Here is a 17,453-nt window from a genome sequence, read left to right as displayed (position 1 = left end):
AAGCAGCACGGCCAGATATCCACGTGAAGTATCGGCAGTGAGGAGAGCAAATCAGATCTCTTTGAAAAAGAGAAACAGTAAACAATCTGTCTCTCATGGACCTCCAAAACCAAGACATATCTTGCGCGAAGCCAAACCCGGAAGAGATCCTTTTCAAACTGGCTCCTCATTGCTCAATGGCGTGTAAACGGCACTTCTTTCTCACTGATCGAAACATAAACACGTCATGTAAAAAACAAAGGGTTGCCGCTGGGGCGACTACCCAGGGTTTCCCAGAATAGGAATACAGCGAAGTTCTGCAAAAGAAGTAACCATCCCTTGAGCGCCACAGCTGGTAATGTAGCGGAGCATGCTAAAGCCAGAATTACACCATGATTTTTATGCAGAAGTTCCGGGGTCAATTGAGAAACGTAAGATATGGAAACGACACGGAAAAATATGGCTGAAGCCACCATTTATAACACCAAACGTTAATGTGCGTGGGTGTGTGATGCCGATACCAGAAAGTAGTCGACGCCGCTTCGCCGAGTCTGCTGAAGAAATTATTTTATATTTTTATTTATTTATTATTTCCCGCTTCCCCGTAAACACCACATAACGGCGAAATAAGATTTGATGTTTTTCCCGTGAAGAATGTTGGTAAACTTTTCTTGGGATTCCCACTGGGTTAAATACTCCCGTTTTCGTAAATTTATTATAGCTGTTCGATAAACCAAACAATTAGCAACAATTTGACTCAGCAACCAAAAAATACAAATAAAATGACATTCAGCAGCCCTGAGAAGGAGCCCCAAGTGGAAGCTCGAAACGTCAGCTAAAATGGAGTATTTAATCCAGTGGGAATCCCGAGAAAAGTTAACACAGCAAATAACGGCGTTTAAACGGGAATTCTAACTTAAACAATGCACAGCACAAAACACCCATGCTCAGGATAGAGGTCACCTCCCCAAACGGGACTCGATCCCGCGACCTTCGGTTAGGGAGGTGAGGACTTTACCCCGCGATATATATGTAGAAAAGAATCATGCATACCCCTTAATATTCTCAGTGTCAAGTTGAAAACTCGATTGATGATCTGAGTTTTGCACTTTTTAAAAATAGGAATACAACTTTTAATCGTTATTGACCGGTTATTCGCGCCGTAGAGGCCATAAGCATTGAAGCTAGCGCGGCCTAATTAAATTTATTAGCAACAAGCAAATTCCTCAACATTAATCCTGCATCTTCGAAGCCGATTTTGTTTTGACTAAATTTTGATTGGAAAACGATACATTTCAGTCAAAATTTCGGTTCCAATTTTCTTCTGGTGACTCGCAATAGTTCCACAGGAATATCCTTGAGTAGCACCGAACAACTAAGAATGAATAAATTATGATTTAAAAAAATATTAAAATCGCTAGACTCTGATGCAACGAGTGAAGAAGCTCCGGAAGTACCACAGTGAAAAAAATAGAAGCAGTTCTGTGGGTAGGAAGCAATAAAAAATAAAGTTTGCGAAAAAAATTGGCGCTTGCTCAACAAACCGGATCACGTGGGATTTCTACGGGAGAAAGCGAACAGGAGGAGACCGCGCCGTATCGGGAGTTCGCGTGCGTAATATTCAAAAGCGTAGGATGCTGCCTTACTGCTAACGCCAGAGTATTCACCGTTGGAGACACCCACGCCTTCATCACAATATCGAGGAAAACTCCTTTCTGCCTTGAAAATATCGATTCCATCCAATCAAAGGAGTAGTGGAGAGAAACGTCTCTCCCCTACATTCTTATCACACGCTCAAGGCTCACCATGGGTATGTGAGGGTAGAGCTCTCCCCTTATTTGTAACCACAGAGGCCTGCTCCTTTCCCTGGGCCTTCTCACATTGGCCCGCACGACGAGAGGATTTTTGTTAACATAAACGGAGGACTTCCACCGAGATTTAAAATTGGTACCCATCTCGAGGATGCAAGTCACTCTACCAAATCGGCCACTACGCCTAGATAAGAGAATTTCCCCACTGCGCAGTGAATCTAAAAGACGCCGCATGCGCCCTATTGGTATTTACGTAAGGCCTACGCTGCCGAGTGAATCAGTCAGATCTGATAATTTGATTTGCGTACCTCTTACTGCGATTCATAAGTGGTTACTGTTCCCAGAACGAGCGTCAGGGGTATGGGCGATAATATCGCACACCATATGCGTGGTAGAAATACGAGCGAGAGGAGCAAATTGGAACCAATAAATTCATCAAATACCTCTACTGAGCCTTAAAACACTACGCATGCCCAGTTAAAATGGTTTGATGGGTAATTTTGAAAATTTACCAGGGTATCAATGAGCTAGACTCCCCCTCGAATTTGAACTCAAAAGAGTTGTTCCATTCCTTTGAAAATGAAAATCCTAGGCCCTCCAGAAAAAGCCATATTTTTTAAGCCAAATCCTTCAATTTGACATAAGCCTGTGATAATTAGATAAATTAAGCCTTAATCTAAATCTCAACGAACAAACTCAATTAATAAGAAGAATGTAGTCTCAGGACCACCATAGCGTAAATCATAAACATATTTGTTATGCGATTAATGCATTGCGAAACACTTTTATGGAAAGAAATTTTTCGCACTTAAGACACGAATATAAACTTCAAATATTGAAATTTCATCAATGGCAATCCATTTAAACGATTGCACACCAAAAACGTAGTAAATACACCGCGCAGCAACGCAAAATCATGGTCCTATTTCCCATCTCTTCCTGTAGTACCAAAGGTAAGATCCCATTAGTGCTGCTAAAGCTGAGAAACCAACCTTCCAATGATTCCGTAGTAAATTCCTTAAATACCATTACGTATTTGCGCACTGGAAACTACGCACCACAAAACTGCCACCGACATTATTACAGGAGATATAAATATCATAAAAAATATACATGAAAAATATAATTTGAATTAAAAATATATCAAGCGTCCAATAAGAATAGATAAATAAGTATAGGTTTAGAAACCTATAAAACACAAAGAGATAAATTTTTCTAAATCTATCGACAAGGTCGACAAGATCCCTAAAAATTAATGGAGTCATTTAATGATATGTACACACAAGTTCGCTGCTCAGATAAATTTAGGAGAAATCATCTTCATGCTCCGAGTACATAAATAGGTAGTTCCCTCTAACGTTACTCAAAGCAAAGCATAAGATGTGCTGATGATGAGTGGCAAAGATGTGACCTTAATGCCATCTAACAACCCTGGGGCACTACGTCTTGAAGTTACGTGCGAGAACGCATACTTGCTGTGAACTTGGCCGCATGATAATCCAGACACCAGGGAAAAATAAACCTTTCACCACAGAGGAAATGCACATGATGGGAGTCTTTTTCCACGAAGCAGATGGAAGCTGTTACGTGATTGCTCTCACGTCCGCTCGCAAGGGGGTACCCCAGAGTGGTCTTGCCAAAGACCATTTCCAGAACTCTTAACTCAAGAAATCACGCCTTACGAGCAATTCATCAAGTTTAGCGTGACACATGCTTGTAGCCCTCAATCAATACTCTGACGAACAGGATAAGATGATAAGCGTCGAAACACTTGCAAAATACATTTCTTTCGGGTCAATTGCATTCACAAGAGAGAGCGGAGAAATTTACAACGGAGAAGTGAGTCCATAACGTTTGTGTAACATTAGCATCCTTCGTTAACATCTAATTTTTATTCATACGTCTCCTAGAAATCCACCACTATATTTTTTGACTAAATAAATAACAGGAAAATTAGTGGAAATAGCGATAAAAATCTTTTTTGGTCCTGTTAATGAGGATGTGACGCTTGTCAAAATACCTCGAGTTAACTAGAACCTGAGTAAGCATCTCTATGACTTGAAAATATATCACGCAGTCTATTTTGCAGAGAAAATAGGAAAAGGAGGATCACCATAACCATAATATTTCAACGCTAGAGTGATACATAGATCGAAAAAGAAAATACTAATTTGTTTGCCCTAAAAAATGCGACTATTCAACCTTGAGCAAAGATCGACATTGGCAGCCACGGCTACGCACCAGCCAAATTGAAGGGTAAAAATATATATTTGAACATTACTAAAAGATCTTTGGCAAGTTCCAATTAAAAACTTCATTAAAGATATGCAGATGTTCTATGCTGTTACATCATAATAAAGTGCTTATCTGTGTGTAATGTATATCCTTACGTGTCATACCATTTAAAAGACTAAATGAGTCATCACAACACATTTTTAAATTATATTAATAGAGCTGCATTTTTTAGCAATATTAATTAGTGAGAATGGCGATTTCATTGAAATCCATAATATTACCATGGGTTGGGAGATAAAAATTCGAACCACTCCCTCACTATACCGCTGGCTGAAGAACACCCCTCAAATAACCTCGCGACGGAACTAATGATTATGTTAAATATACACGCGCGACACGTATTCGAGCAAATATAAGAATGAATTTAGTTAAAAACTATTCGAGTATAAACAAAGAATTTAAAAACATACCAAGCGCCTATGTAAAGAACACAAATCTAAATGAGGGATGTGTTGGTAGTGTTTAGCTCGCTACCCAGTGAGTACGAGTTCTAATCCCGGCGGTGGCGGGGATTGGTCACAGAATGCTCGATTCCTGCTTCAATGCTTTACGTAAGGCACGTAAGCACAGAACTCCGTCCGTAGGATGGAACGTCAAGTGGGTGGCCCTGTTGGCGCATTTCGTCAAGAGGAGGCTATCATCGACGCCGGGTTTCTCTCCACCCTTCCTTCCCTACCATTCCATCATGGCACAAATTACCTAGCTGTCAGTCGCCTCCTCCAAAAAAATATACCATGAAAATCAAAGTTTTAATATTTCACCTCTATGACGTGTCCATATGATAGCGGGTTTGGGAGACAGGCGGATCCAAAAGCAAAACTGTTGAAAATGCTGATTGGGCACATTAAAATACGCAGAATGATGGTAGATATGAGAATGGTTGGAAGTAGTGATGGGAAAAAAAAAACGTTTTTTTCCATCTAAGACGTTTTCTTAAACATTTTTTCCTTTCTTGTATTAACTTTTCACCTGGAAAGGCAAGCCATCTGAGTATTCCGTTAGTAAGCGCCCTCTTTCAAGTTATCGAAGAAACACTTTCTTTCGCGTTCTTATCGAACACAATTAAAAAAACTTTTAACTCGTTTCGTTTGATCCTAGGTGCCCATCACTAGTTGAATGGCCCTCCAACGGGGTGGACATTAGAGGATTTTTTTTTTTGAGGTTCAATTTAGGGTGGCTAATTCCCTCCTATACACATATCACACAGCGACTGCAGGGGTGTTTTAAACATAGAGCTTAAACGCTAATTTCAGATGTCTATTCATAATTATTAACATAAAATGTGTTTAATATACTTTTGTTCAACATTTCACCATTAATGCAACAAATCGAACAGGCTACGGCGTAATTTTGAGGAAAGCTCTCGTGATGGTGAAGACAAAACTTTTCGAGTTCTACTTATGACATGTTTCACTCACAAGGCAATATTTGATGAATGAAACTTAACATCTACCGATGAAAAAAAATTTGAATGTGGATCATGATATAAAAACTTTGAATTTTAGCGGACCCTTGGAAATACCCAAATCCCAAAAATCGATGGTCTCAATTTTTTTTAAATTGGATTTGTTTCAGTTAAAATTTTCCATTTTTACAGGTCTGGTTGAATAAGGGAAAACTTAAAATTGGAGTGCAACGAGACACGCCTTCGTTTCATCAGTACGGATTCACCAACGAATTTGAGAAAAACCACAAATCACATGTATATTTAAATTAGGTTTAAAAATAGTTGGGAAACATACAAATGAGTCATTAACGACAGCCGAATCGCTTAATATCAGTTTTATAAGGTGTACATGAAATATATGAGGACTCAAATAGAGTGTTATGATTCATATCAATACCTACTATTACGATCACAACCCAGGATATAAAGTCCGATGGAATGGAGATACCTACAACTTTCAACCGTCTCTCCAGTAAGGATAAATACCCTGAAATCCGGGCGACGTTGACCGCATATAAAACCTACCCCTTCACAGCATACGAAGAGACATACACGAAAGCACTATAGATTGATCTCCAATCTCCCTCTTCCGCAAATCGATTCGCACGAGTTCATACTTCGATGAGGTGTAACGAAAAAAATTCACCATCTATATTCAAGACTAGTTTTCGCTCTCATAAACCGTGACAGGGGCCAGATCTTCTGTAGCGCTAAAAAAAATATATATATTGCACTCCAGTCCTGTACAGCAGAAAACCAAAAACTGACTATTTCCACCTCTCCCCAAAAATGAATGCGATTCGCGCGTGAGGAAGCGAGGATATGCCTGAAAAAAGTAAATGACACGCCACCTGCATGAATTTGTCAACATAACGAATGAAAAATTAGTACAAAAATTATGCAACAGTTAGTTATGGCATTAAAACTGGAGTTATACTGAACTTGTCGATAAAACTATCATGCAGTGATGTATCTTGGAGGTGACACCAAGATAACTGCCCAACTGATAGAAAAAAGCAATTTTGACAAATTCGATCACCAATTTAAAATTCGACCCTGACAAAACGTAGGCGGGAAACAATTACTCGCGCCAAAGAGCCTACAAACAATGCAGGCTAGAGGCAGACATTATTGACAGTGGAAACTTATAAAATAAATAGCGTTATAGGTAATCTCAGAATTACAGTGGAAATTTTATGATCACGTTAAAAATTAAAATGGCTACAATAATAAATGTTTCTTTTTTCCGTAATTCAAACTCACGTAAATGACTGCAATAATTCAAAGGATAAGATAGTAATAACATCACTTATCAGTGGTATCATGAAATTAAAGAGGAAAATAAAATGCAATATGCATCACAACAGCCTCGGTAAACGTGGAGTCGCGAGTGTAGATTATCAACACATTTTCGATTAAATGAGTGCTCACAAGCCTAGGCTCACAAGAAAAACCAACAAATACATGATCAAAACAGTTATAAAACTTAAAGGCATTAAAATGCTATCTGCATGGAAAATAGCAACCTGACGGTCCAGGGATAATTAAAACCAGCCAGGCTCTTATCCCTCAACCGAGTCACCTCACCATCCTTTTAACAACATTAAATGCAAACATCCACTCCATTGAAAATACGAAAGATAACATATAATTGTCAGCAAAAATGCACAAACGGTTTCCCTTGGCTAAAACATATCGTGTGTTAGAATCCGACAAAACAGTCGCTGTCGCTATCAAGTTACTCATCGATAGCCAATTCTTGTTTTGACATTCCCACTGGGACCATCTTAAAGCTCGGCAAATGTCAGGAAGGAATAGCATAAGAACTTATGAAAATTTTGGTTCTAATAAAGAAAATGTAGTCCGTATAATTGGAAAACGATGTCCTACACGGATGATAAGGTCCTACTTCATAGGCAATTGTTGAACTACGCAATTGAAACTGTTTGCAATTTTTTCACCAGCCTTAACCTCGGATTCATCGAGAGATGAGACGAAAAAAATATCACGCGTAAAAAATTGAAACAGGAACGTTTTGTGGCATTCGAATTATTTTCAGGCAAGCGCATTTCGAAAAGCGACGATTAGGCCTCAAAAATGTAAACGACTACGACAGTTACGGTTAATGCTTCTGGTAAAAAAAACAAACACTCACCCCCCAGCACGTCTTCTGCATTGGATTTTGAATGCGGTATCATTTTACTCTAAAGTGTCTCTTCACAGTCTACCAGACGATAAGACTACGAACTTCAGAACTGTCTCAGATCCACTCGTCTGCACAACTGACGCTTTGTTTCGGTTATTTGACAACAAGGACATACGTCACCAGCTCTGATTCCGCTGCTACCGCCACCTGCTGGAATTCCAACTGAACTAATGGAAAAGCAACTTCTACAACAATTAAAACAATGGTTAATAAATAAAAGATATTGAAATCGATGAAGCTAAGATAATATTAATATGAAATGAAGATTTTTTCAATATATATGTGCCTCAGAAAATTTTAAAGGTAGAAATAATTTTATTTCAATATACAACACGGATTAAAAGAAGAGACTATTTTAACATTTTGTGATATATTAAACGAAAAAAGAATTTAAAGCGATAATAACATGCAATATAAATAAGTAATTCTAATATTAGAGTTTATTACGGTAAAACAATGAAGACATGACTTTTTGTATAGATGGCAGTGGTAAAGTGCAGAAAAACAGCTGATCGCGTCGTTAGAAACCTGTAGGCATTTTATGCAAAGGAAGACTATTTTGAAAATAATAGGCAAGTTTATTCCGTTATTAAGCTAAATTGTCGTGAATGCGACCTTAGTGCTTAGTAACCGTAAGAAAATTCACGTTTTTATGACGATGAATGCCATGAAATTGCTCTGCATATTGGATTGATGAAAGTGGAATACTATTTCTAATTTGGATTTAATATCTATAATCAAGTGAAGTTTCTACGTCTATGCACTCATTAAGTTTTAATTTTGCATTGCATGTCCAATTTACTTGATGACAACTGAATTATCTGAGTAACTAACGTTGTATAAGTTAACATATGTGAGAAATAAGGTCACTGTGATGGTACAAATATGAATGAATCCTTAATACCACTTGGGTATTATCGAAGGAGCTATGATTCTAATGCCACTTCTTGCATTATAAATCAATTTAATTCGATGAAGATAAATACAGTTCTCCATATATTAACCCTTGCCAAAAGCTATGGAGCTGATATCTAGTGTGCCAACTACTGTTTTTATTACACATCTCTGCTTTTTACTAAGATAATTCTATTTTAAATTAGTTTGTTTTGTCACTAAGCAGTCACTTCGATTTTGCTGAATATATTAATAGATTATTTTGATCACGTTGGATTTTTAAACCCACTGAAGTGAAACACAATTTGTCAATTTAATTCTAGGAAAACGGATTTGATATGATAATGAAGATTCCTGGAAGCGGGTCTGGAAATGGCTATTACGGCCACGAGTCTGTCATTTCCTACATTTCTGATGCTTCGGAATTAGGAAATGCAAACGATGACCTGGATTCACCAACAACAGATGGAGATTTTTCGGAATATATGTGGATGGAAAACGAAGAGGAATTCGACAAGGAGGTAATCAATTTAAGTAAAAATTTTCATTTTGAAGGTTCCTGTCTGTTGTAAATTCTATTACATTTGCCCTGGTGTACTTGGCTTTTAGTCACTACTAGTTACCATGAATGTGTAATATTTAGGTGATGCAGCAATTGGAAGAGGAAGCGTTAATGGAGCAGTGCATTGAAGCAATGTTGGAAGATGAGAGGGAAATGGATGGCATGCAAAACGGAAGTGGTAACACAAATGGCTCTTCAGAAAACTGCCCCCGCTCAGTTTCACAAGAAAATGGAGTTCAGACTAACAAGTGAGTGACATTGAGAGACGATCCTACCAAAATATGACCTTAAATTTGATGTTTATTTGAGCCTATAAAACCATCACAGTTGAATTTTTAGCCTTTTAGATCAGTCAAGAAGCATTTTCTGAGAAACAGCGATTGGTGCTTACCATCTTGTCTCCTTTTTATCCTGTATAGCTTTCATTTCATACATTTCCTAAATAAACCGAATGGGTACTCATCTTTCTCACCCCTGAAGCTCAACCAGTAATGCATCACGAGCTAAGTTAGGTGCTATCACCAGTGGTGGAGTGTGGGGTTTTAGCTAAATCATTTAAATCACAAAGAAGGAGTTATGTTTAGGTTCTGCTCACTTCACAAGATTTATGGCTCACTTTTTATTGTGGAAATAATATGGTGGCCACTTAGATCTCTCTCTGAAATTGCCTCAGCTTACAACCAAATATTCCAATTTTCCAGAGTTGGATTTGCATTGTACTAATTATTCACCTTTACTTTGGATAAGAAAGTTAATGTTTTAGCATGAAAGCCATATCGATGCACCAGATGATTATGAAAAATCACCATTTAAATTTTATAGGGGATATCTGTTTTACAGATTGTTTCAATAATTTTTGCTGGCCTTGATGACTTCCTAAGCAAAATGAAATTCCCTATCTCTACAGGTTCCCTGGTAAAGTAGCCATTGTCAACAAGTAAAGAAGTATACACATAATATTATGTGAAAACTTGAATTAGGTCCACTGTCTTAAGGCCTGTTGACTTGGTACATTATCTCTTATGAGTTATTTTCTAGATTAATGAACACATGAATTAATGCAAAAATGCACCGTGTTACCACCCAACTTGTGCGAATTCATGAACAGAAAATAGAACCTGTTCTAATTTGGTTTGTGCATCCGTACATGTTCCATTCCAGTCCAACAAAACCATTGAGTCATTCACACAATAACTCATACATGTTAATGTACTGTGTAAACAGGCCTTTAGAATCAGAATTCTACTAGATTTTTAGTAAAAAAAGATTCTTATCAAACCATTCTGATACCTTCATAAAAGGTAATAGTAAAGAGAACAATCTCATGTGGAATAACAAAGAAAAAATCTTAGTTACTGCTTTGTTACAGCTTCTACTAATTCCTTAGTTTTTGACTGTGGTACAATTTAGTACTACATGCAATCAATGAAACTACTTTCCTTAGGTTACCATGCATTCTGGCTTAACAGGAGGGAAACTTTAATCCTCCTTGATATGTTAGAATGAGATAATTTCATTTAGCTGGGGTTATTACTTTATCTATACTGAGTGATACACTTTCTAAAAAATTGTGCCTACAAACATTGGGCACTGTTCTGCAGTCGCCTTGACAGCAAGCGCTGTGCTCCTAGATTGCCGCTGGCAACTGCTTATTGAGTGTTGGAGGCTCTTGAAAAATTTTTGGTGTGGTTTATGGTGCAAGTTGCCTACATTTTTACCTACAGATGAAAAAAAATATTTACTGCGATCAGTGTTATCAAAGCACATTGGTTGGTGAATGGAATAGGAGGAGCCATTTCAATTTCTTAATTTTGTGGGAGTGACTATTTCAATTTCCCTTTCACTCAGCTTACTTCAAATCATTGAGTGATTTTCAGTTGCTGATTATAAATTCCACGTAGACTCTTTTATTAGTAAAGGACGATGTGAGAGTAGGTTTTCTTGGGTAAGAAGATGCCTTGGTAGCATATGTGATACAATCACCTGGGACTGCATCAGGATATCTGGAATAGCATTTACATCAAGACAAATGTTTTTTGCAGGGATTTTGTGCAATGTAAGATAAGAGTGGGTTGGAGTTAAGGCTAGTGGAAAGAGCTAAGGTGGAAGGAGGGGCAGGTAAATGGCCGTGAATATGGAAAATGGGTGGTATGGGTGTGAACTGTTTGGTCTTCGTGACCCATTGAAGGGTTGCTGAGAGTCAGCAATCAACTAAGGTATGCCATAAGCGTGAGGTGGAGCTCAGTGGTGGTTGGGAGAATGAAGGCTATGACAGCTCAAAGGCTATGAACAAGAGAGTAAGAAATAGGAGGTCTGCAAAGGGTAAATCTCAAAAGAAAGAAGTACATGCTGTTTTTGTACATTTTGAGGCAGAAGGAAAATTGCATTCTGTGAAGAGAAGAACCTGGAAAACAATGAACGCATGCATGAATGTGAATCACAAGCAGACAAAAGCCTGCTTTAATTTATGAATTGTTTGTATCCCCGACATAAAGATCTCAGTATTTACACTGGCAGAGAATTTTATGCATGTAGCTGAGTGTTCATTGATAATATATTTTAATCGTTTACTGTAATATACTAAGACTAAAGTAATAGTTGTGTAAGTACAATATTGATATAATAATAATAATACGTACTCAAGAATACAGGTACAGTAGACTTTCGTTATTAGGAAGTTCGTGGGACCGAAAAATGGGAAGTTCGTAGTAACGAAGTTTGTATGAATGTTTCTTTTAGGAATCATCGCAAAAAAAAACTTTGCCAAAATTTCTTGTCTCTTCAATATCCAGTACTTATAGCCGCACTGCAGAAGAGGTTGAGTCATGCGTATAACATACGCAATTAAATTATGCGCAAATATAAAAAAACAAGAACATTCTTTTGGTTTTATCTATAGAAGAATGTCATAATCAAGGGTTGATATCTTCGCGAATGCAGTAGGTCCTCTGTGTACGATCGAGATGCGTTGCAATACCTTCTTTGTTAGTTGGTAAACCTTTGTAAGGCATTGAAATGTTTGGTTATCCCACAGAATGCAACACTGCATTACAACTGTGCATTAGCTCACGAATGTGAAGAGCTAATCTAGCTGCGCATGTGACGTGGCTAGAGCCGATAAAAAAAGGCTATCCATGGGAAGGAAGAAAGGGTGAAACGCTGAACAGTCCCTGACTCCACAAAGGATTAAATGATACTTTGTTCAGATTATGCCTGAAGTGCGAGTTCCTCCACGCCACACCGGCCAACTCCAAAGGCGCCAAATTTGAAGTTTTGGGTATGCTTGACTTTTGCGAAAGTTCGCAAATCGGTAATGCGGTAATGAGTGAGTTACCATGATTACACATGAATGAGGGTTATTACATGATGTTTCGTGCATATTGAATTATCTCCTACTAAAGAAAGAGCCATAATTAACACTCTTGAGCACATTGCACGAGGAGAACTTAAAAGTGGCAGAATGATTATAACTTAGCGTTGTGTATATTCTCCGTTGCTTACCCGTGGAATTCATATTAAAGTTCTTTTTGTAACCGCCAGGACTGGGACTGAGGTTCGTAATTTTGCAATAACGAAAATTTCGTAAAAGTTTCGTTAAATAAAGTTTCTTTTACTATGGATTAGATTGGCCTTTTCATCGGGACCAACTATTTGCTTCTTAACAATGAGAACTTCGTAATAATGTTGTTCGTATTAACGTTGTTCGTATTAACGAGTGTCTACTGTAATAGGGTGGTTTCCTATTATTTTTTTATTGCCTAAATCGAAAGATTATTACTCCTGGAGTACGTATTTCACGCTTTTAGATTTTTAAATGACGATACCTATTTTTCGCGATGAAATGAAAAGTGAAAATTTTTAAGCGCGCGAAAACGCGACGCTTAAGTATGAATGTCGGGAAGTCTCTCCGCGTGACGTATTTCTGGTTCCCCCTCCCTCCCTGCGAGGTGACCTTGAGGCGAGGCTTAGCGCTGATACGACGCAGGCTGCTAGCGGCTAGCCTAGTACCCTGCTGGCTGGTAGCGCTTGGCTTAAATAAGGATTATTAATAACTTATCAAACGAGGAAAACTTTCCGACCTTAGCCAGTTTTAATAAGTGATTGTTAAGACACGTTTCCCTGAGCTCTGCGCCTCATGCATGCAATGGTAACCTCAGACGACGTATAACTCCTATCTTCTCGTATAGAAACTAGGTCCCTGTGACGTCACGTGGAGTGGCATCGCATGGGCGCCAATCTGGCCCTTTTCAAATGAGGATAAAAATGGACCATTGCCATTCGTCTAACCCGGTATTTCTAAAACAAAATAATTTGTATATTATGAATACACTAATGGTGGGTAACGAATCGCAATCAATGCCTTTCGTTTTCTTTGATGAAGGAAACCACCCTATTCTATTTCTCCTTGTAGTTCGGTTAGGAAGATATATTATACCTTTTAAATAGTGCATACTGTTTCTGAGGAGGTATCTGTTTATGCATTCAGAGAACTTTCTTTAAGCTGAAAATAATGCAAAGTGCATCCACTATTTGTTGAAGGTCGACTTACCTCTAGATATTAAGGTTATGTGCAAGGTAAAAAGAGTAGACTCAGCTAATAAGCAGACCTAGATGAAAATGATTGGCTATTCTTTTTGTACAGTTTTTTTTGTGTAACTACTGTTGGGTCATGGTTAAAATCTCCTCCAAATTTTTCAGTTTAGCTCTTTAACCTCCCATATCTGACAAGGAGAAGCCCAAAATAGGTGGTGGCAGATGAAAAAAATCATGGTGGAGTTGATATGTAATTGTTACTGTTATTACTTTTCCTCCTCTCCACTATAGATTATATCCTCACAAAGAAGAGTAATCTATGTATTTGAACCCTCATTTCATGTCGTCTTGCTGATATACCATGAGCAGAGTGATTAATGAAACATTTTCTACTTCCAGCTCCCCATCAGATATCTGTCAAAACATGGAGAATTTGAGGGTGCACGATGATTTGGCTCGACAGGTTAGTGTTCCATTAGTGGTAGTGCATAGTTACACCCTCAACATGTAACCTTATATTTCACTCATTATATGATGTTTTCACTTCCTACAGAGCACTCTCAACCCAAATGCTGCAGAATTTGTTCCCCAGAGGAGATCTGCCACACTGATACATGGCTCGAAAACAACGTAAACCCTTTTTAAGTTGAAAGCTTCACATAACCGTCTCATTTGGTAGGCTGTGAAGAATCTCTGGAGAGAAGATTAGTCATTGTGAATATTCCACCTGCCCCTGTGCATGTGTTCCAAGTGCGAGAGAACAGTGTGATTGTGTCTGATGTATGAATTTGAATGCTTACACATTTCATGAAGCTCTCATGGACTCATTAAGAGACTAAGCAGCAGTATTCTTCATGTATTGTTAAAATTCACTTTTTGGCAGTTGATGAACTTATACAAATGTTAATGCAATCTCAAACTATGTTTAGATTATTTGGGTTATGTTTAACTAAAGTTGGCAATTTGAAATGTATGATAAAGAAGCCTGAAGTGAGTGCTATCAGATCTGCTGCAGACTTAATCATTTTATTTCCTTTTATTACTGGAAGGAGTAACTGATAAGCAGGCCAAATCAAAAGATGACTGTCAAAAGTTATACAAAATAGACATTTTAAGATTTATTTTACAGAACAATATATATTTTTTCTAGTTTTTACTTCTTTATATAGATGAAATCTTTTGATTTGCATTTTCTCGCAAGTTTTTATGCCTTTCTCTGAAGAATCTGAGTTCAATGGAGTGATATTGAATGATTTTATAGTGAATGCAACATGTGAATGTGCCAAATGATTGTCATATCTGTATGCCATTGCCTTTGGTTTAATAAGTTTGTTTACCTCGTTTGTAATCTCAAATGAAAGAAATAGTGAAAAGGTATTCTCATGGACGGCAGCTTTAAAGAAGAGAAAGAGGTTTCAAATAGCCATAATTAGAAGTCTCAATCCATCAATAATCACAAATTATTTCATGAGGATCAAGTGGCTGTTGTATAACATACCATTCTGTACATGCAAGTTGACAGAATGTTATTTACCAAACGTTAGGCCTATCAAAAAACCTTTTAAACTTAGTGAAAGAATATAACAATGATGACATTTTTTCTTTTTTTAATTTCCAAAGCTAGGTTATTTGTAAGTCTTTAAAAGAGAAATCATTTTCACACTAGTGTCTCAATGAGCTTCTCATTGATGTGGCGGATTGTTTTTCCTCATTTTCTATAACAACAATAATAAGTCCCCAAAAGTCTGGCCCGATTGGAGTTCAAAACTTCAAAACCCCATAATTGAAATAATAGCTTGAGATGTATTTTTATCAGAATCCTTATTACCATATATGACATAGGAACTGGACTGCATTTCAATTGTACATAAATCTATAGTGGTTGTTAGAAAAGACTCATGTGGAATTACATGATTACTTTTTTTCATCATGCAACAATTTCATGGCACAAAGTGGTGCTTAACCACAAATTCTTTTAATTCATAGACAGGATTTAAATGACACTTTCATTTACAAGAGTGGACTTGGTTGCTTTTGGTTTTTGTTTAAAATAAAATAGTGTAACATCCTTTCTGATGTCAACGATGCATTTAAGTTGTTTTGCCAGTGATCAGAAAGCCTTATCATTAAAATGTTATAATGAGTGACTTTGGTGGAGGATTGAAATAAATAAGTTTTTAACTTATTTCATTGACAAACGTCTTTTCTTGAACTCCTTCCCCACAAAATGTACTTTTTCTTAAACATTTTACTATCACAAATTCCAAATAATCTTCCATGCAAGAACTAAAAATAGTGCTGCATCTGGCCATGCACATAGAAAAGAGCGTGACTCAGAACCACATTTACTTAACACAGATTTTTATCGTGTACATAGCAATGATAAACTATAGCAGAGTTATTTATCATTAAATTTCATCATACATAGCGGCCACTAAAATATCTATCTGAAATTCCCTGACTTATACATATGCACTGTTAAATTTATTTTTGGGAGTTCAATGTCTTTACTTAAGGTAAAAAATATGATTATGTTGTCTTATGTTAACACTACATGGGGTTAAAATTAAGGGGAATGGTGATATATACAATAATAAAAAAATTATAGAGCATTACTGAAATGGAATGATATTGAACAACTTCCAAACATAGATGATGAACTTTCTGACAAGTGCTTAACCTAGGGAAGAAACTCCAATTCATTTTGAGTGAGACTCAAGATTGGACTACATTTATCAGAATGCTTATTACCATATATGACATAGGAAATGGACTGCATTTCAATTGTACATAACTCTATAGTGGTTGTTAGCAAAGACTCATTATTAACATGTAATGATAACTATCGATGACAAAAAGATGACTTGGAGGTATCAAAAATTCCATCAACAAATTACCATACTTTCAAGTATTAAAGATAACCATATGCATTTGAGGAAATAATTTTTTGCCTTCTGACATTTACAATGAATATGATATTCCCAAATTTTTAATTTCCCTCAAGTACATTTCATTACTAACAAGACAATCAAGGTACCTGACTTCCCAGTTTTCAAGAAAGCTGGCCACCCCAGTATATTGTTTGTATCAATGCACTTTTTGACTGCAAATAACTTTATTGGCACTTCGGCTATTTTATGAATAAGGTCCCCCCGAAATATAAAAACGCAAATATTTTCCTTCATAAAAGAAAACAAATGTTGAAAAATCATGAATTTACAATATTTCTTTAACAAGAATAGTTATTACAATCATGAAAAGTATTAAAATTAGTTTTAAAACCCACCCACCATGAGTTTCAAAACATTTACAGAACAGTTCTCAATCCCAAAAAGATGCATCATTTGAGAAAACTGTCAAATCCACAAAACAACCCACTCTGTCCTTGATTGAAACAGGAAAAGACAAAAATTTCAAGTTAAATATGTACATGAAGTTGAGTTGAACTTCCCTTCTTGACCACAAGACTGTGGTACAACAAAATGGTGGATCACGTGTACCCTACACTATGCACTAATGGGTCACACTATACAGAATGGAGTAGGCTCATCTTCTAGTCACTGCCTAGAGGTGGTGTCACACTTGAAGGCCTCCTGCCAATGGAAGTTGGTAGAGTATAAATGAAGGAACATGGGGCAGCAACAGTTTGGTCTAATGGCAAACAGCAAATCCCCACTACCTTATATGTGTATACTTCGAGAGCCATTCCAGAATTTTTGGATCGTC

At 37.1% G+C, this 17,453-nt stretch overlaps 2 protein-coding genes across 3 annotated transcripts in view; one reads left to right on the top strand and one right to left on the bottom strand.

The window, feature by feature from the left end:
- Window positions 1-17,453, bottom strand: part of LOC124156283 (BCL2/adenovirus E1B 19 kDa protein-interacting protein 3) — a 102,492-nt gene that overhangs the window by 81,088 nt on the left and 3,951 nt on the right. Inside the window, exon 1 of one of the 2 annotated variants that reach the window (XM_046530730.1) lies at window positions 7,688-7,834. The exons of the other annotated variant lie outside the window; for it this stretch is intronic. Within the exon in view, the coding sequence (XP_046386686.1) occupies window positions 7,688-7,730 (43 nt within the window). The 5' untranslated portion in view covers window positions 7,731-7,834. Of the gene's footprint in view, window positions 1-7,687; window positions 7,835-17,453 lie in introns of those variants that run through there. 2 annotated transcript variants of the gene reach the window in all.
- On the top strand, window positions 8,209-15,912 carry LOC124156286 (polyadenylate-binding protein-interacting protein 2). Its single transcript, XM_046530733.1, has 5 exons — window positions 8,209-8,310; window positions 8,956-9,153; window positions 9,276-9,442; window positions 14,127-14,190; window positions 14,281-15,912. Exons 2-5 carry the CDS (start codon window positions 8,971-8,973, stop codon window positions 14,359-14,361), a joined length of 495 nt encoding a protein of 164 aa, XP_046386689.1. The 5' UTR covers window positions 8,209-8,310; window positions 8,956-8,970; the 3' UTR covers window positions 14,362-15,912.

The sequence above is a fragment of the Ischnura elegans genome, chromosome 3 (genome assembly GCF_921293095.1).
Source record: "Ischnura elegans chromosome 3, ioIscEleg1.1, whole genome shotgun sequence".
Classification (NCBI taxonomy): domain Eukaryota; kingdom Metazoa; phylum Arthropoda; class Insecta; order Odonata; family Coenagrionidae; genus Ischnura; species Ischnura elegans.
Note: the sequence above shows the minus strand (reverse complement) of the source record. Positions and strands in the feature narration are given on the sequence as shown.

Bases quoted from the DNA above. Each gene is read 5' to 3' on its own strand.
- LOC124156286 (XM_046530733.1), top strand. From the start codon at position 8,971: ATGATAATGAAGATTCCTGGAAGCGGGTCTGGAAATGGCTATTACGGC. The intron at 9,154-9,275 runs GTAATCAATTTA...TGTAATATTTAG, and splicing joins AAGAGGAATTCGACAAGGAG to GTGATGCAGCAATTGGAAGA. The intron at 14,191-14,280 runs GTTAGTGTTCCA...CACTTCCTACAG, and splicing joins ACGATGATTTGGCTCGACAG to AGCACTCTCAACCCAAATGC.